General features: G+C 52.8%; 1 protein-coding gene across 1 annotated transcript; it reads right to left on the reverse strand.

Moving 5' to 3' along the window:
* Positions 1-247: 247 nt before the first annotated feature.
* Positions 248-1,651, reverse strand: LOC148032923 (protein EXORDIUM-like 2). Its single transcript, XM_087684207.1, has one exon. It carries the CDS (start codon positions 1,473-1,475, stop codon positions 387-389), a length of 1,089 nt encoding a protein of 362 aa, XP_087540333.1. The 5' UTR covers positions 1,476-1,651; the 3' UTR covers positions 248-386.
* Positions 1,652-2,659: the final 1,008 nt, after the last annotated feature.

Genomic DNA, 2,659 nt, shown 5'->3' on the forward strand with positions numbered 1-2,659 from the left:
GCATGGCATAACTACCATTCTATAGCAAGGTTTGTAAAATCATTGCCTTCTCTATGAAGGGAAACTTTTTTTACTTGCTCTTCGAAAACAAGGTTTTAAAAATATTTGCCTTCTCTTTCAAGGTCAAAATGCCTTTAGAAGGGCTCTGCAATCCAAAAAAAAACCCTGGACCGTCGAGGAGATCCAAGTCAAAGCTTATCGGTAACTAATGTCACTTACATAAAAATTGAGACGAATCATTTACAGGGGACTGCAGAAAAATTACAAACAGCTGGCGGGCGTGTGCGCGCACTCCTTGTGCCGCTTCTCTCGACCACTGTAAATTGACATAAGGTACGTATGTATATACAGTCGGAGCGGCGGCGGCGCCGCCTCCCAGAAAGAACCTACAGCAGCGTGATGCAGGAGCGCGTGGCAGGGCTCCACATGGCGGGCAAGAGGAACCTCCGGCCGTTGAGGCCGAGGGCGTTGTAGCTGGCGCCGGACGCCTCGTCCACGCGCAGGTTGCCGGGGTAGCCCGGGTAGTGACCGCTGGCAAAGATGCCGGAGCAGGCCGTCACAGCCTCGGAAGGGTCAGACGAGTCCCCTTCGAAGTAGCCCGTGCGGAAGGGGTTGGTGGCGGTGCCTGCCAGCAATGCCGCCAGGTTGATGACCAGGCCCTCCATGCCCACGTCGCCGTTGGGCGGCACCAAGAGAGGGTTTGGCGGCCCGTACTGGGGGACGGCGTACGGCCAGGCGCACAGGCCCGGGCACTGCTTGCCTGGGTTACCCACCCACAAGAAGGGGACATCATCGGTACTAGTAGCTGTACTGGCCCCGCTGCTGCTGTGGAAGCCGCACGTGTTCATGCAGAAGTCCTCCACCAGAACGTCGTCCGCCGTCAGGACCACGTAGATGGCGCCCCCCGCTGCAGTCGGCAGACTCCCTGACGCTAACGCTCGGGCTAGAAGCGTGGCCACGCCTGCCTTGGTCAGGTTCTTCCCCATCGAGTAGCTGGAGTCCTGCAAGCGCTTGCCCAGCCGGATACTGGCCGCGACGCCGGTCTTGGAGGCGTCCTTATAGGCCCGGGTGGTCTTCCACCAGCGAGACACCGCTGGCGCCGGAGAGCCCTTGGACACGCTCTTCATCCGCAGAGACAGTACGAAGTCCGTGACGATGGCTTCCTGCGTGGCCGAGAAGGAGCCATACCATAGGAGGTGGAGGCGCAGGGGTCGAGTGAGGAGGGGCCCGTTGTGGTAAGACAGCACGGGGGCAGGCGTGGGCACCTGCACCAGTGTTCGGGCGGCAGCAGCAGCAGCTGAATCACCGCTAGCAGTCAATATATGAGCGGCTGACGTTCTCACCACGGCCACGCTCATGGCCGCTACTGCTGGCGTCCCAGCTGCTAGCTGAAGTAGTTGTACCAGCAGAAGCTCTGCTACTACTTGGCGGTGCAAGCATCGGCCATTGCACTTCCTGTGCACTATATTAGCCATACACGGGCGGCTAATAAAAGTATTGTATGCAAAGCAGTTATGACGGATCAGAATAGCGTGTATATTTATGGATATGCTGTGTAGTAGTGCTGGCTGGCTGGCTGGGATCAGAGCTTCTGTAGCTAAGGGAGGAGTGAAAGTGTATAACTAGTTGATAGCATCAGCTGGCGACTCGCTTGATTCTTTCTTGGATCGATGCGATGCTGCGTCGCGTGTATATATAAGGAATGGATGATTGGACTCATGATGATAAGGTTGCTCGTGAGCTCGACCAGTTTGCTAGTGACAAGGAAGCTTCCTCTACTCCACCTCTCGAGGACAAGCCAGCCAGTGTCCAGGTAGGCTGTTGGCCGGTCGCCGGCACAACGCCCGTGGTTGTCAATATATATTTGGCTACCCAGCTACCATGCATATCGTGGTTTGTCAAAATTCAAATCGTCCGTCACAGGATCCGAGATCCACACTTCTCCCGAATCCCGATACCAAGGTCCGTTTTGTCAACTCTGCACTAATTTACCCCTGCCACGTCCCAACTTAATAATATCTAACCCATCCAGTTGGTAGGCGTACAGTAATTTGCGGCAGCTATATCCTATAGACACTTCTTGACACGCTCATGCAAAATATATTCCTATGCTCAAGCTCCTTGCCCCCCTTTACGCAACCAAGGTGGCCCTTCGGGGAACCAATATCTTGTGTTGCCACCAGCACCTACATGCCCAATATCCGTGGATTGTTTTAGCTCCTGGATCATGAAATGGTTTAAGTTACTAGATCATTTGATCTTGATCCTATGACTCACCTATCAATCACTACAATCACTTCCCTGAGTTAGCAAGCTCACACGAGGTCATTCTGTTTACATGCAATCTTCCGATGACGGCTGGCTACAACGTACTATCAACGTTAACAAGGCACACAATCTCATAAATCATCAAAATAATTCCCCAACCCCATCTCTCTAGTTGTGGGATCAAATGTCCATCCTATAGCACATTGCTAAAATCTCCATGAAGCTAGAAACTATGGATGTGCGCACTAATAAAGTCTATGATCTGTTGGTATGGGTAGAGGACGCTTTATATAACCCAGGCTATATTGTTGTGAAATGAAGCTTCAAATTAGATTTAAGAAAATGTGTTGCGGTATGACATGTGCGTGCCTTATGCATAAGCCTTGCAAGC

The sequence above is a fragment of the Lygodium microphyllum genome, chromosome 8 (genome assembly GCF_053477565.2).
Source record: "Lygodium microphyllum isolate KBCC chromosome 8, Lygodium_microphyllum_v1.1.10, whole genome shotgun sequence".
Taxonomy (NCBI): Eukaryota; Viridiplantae; Streptophyta; class Polypodiopsida; order Schizaeales; family Lygodiaceae; genus Lygodium; species Lygodium microphyllum.

What these genes read in the sequence shown, in the direction of transcription:
- LOC148032923 (XM_087684207.1), bottom strand. Translation starts at nt 1,475, where the DNA reads ATGGCTAATATAGTGCACAGGAAGTGCAATGGCCGATGCTTGCACCGC.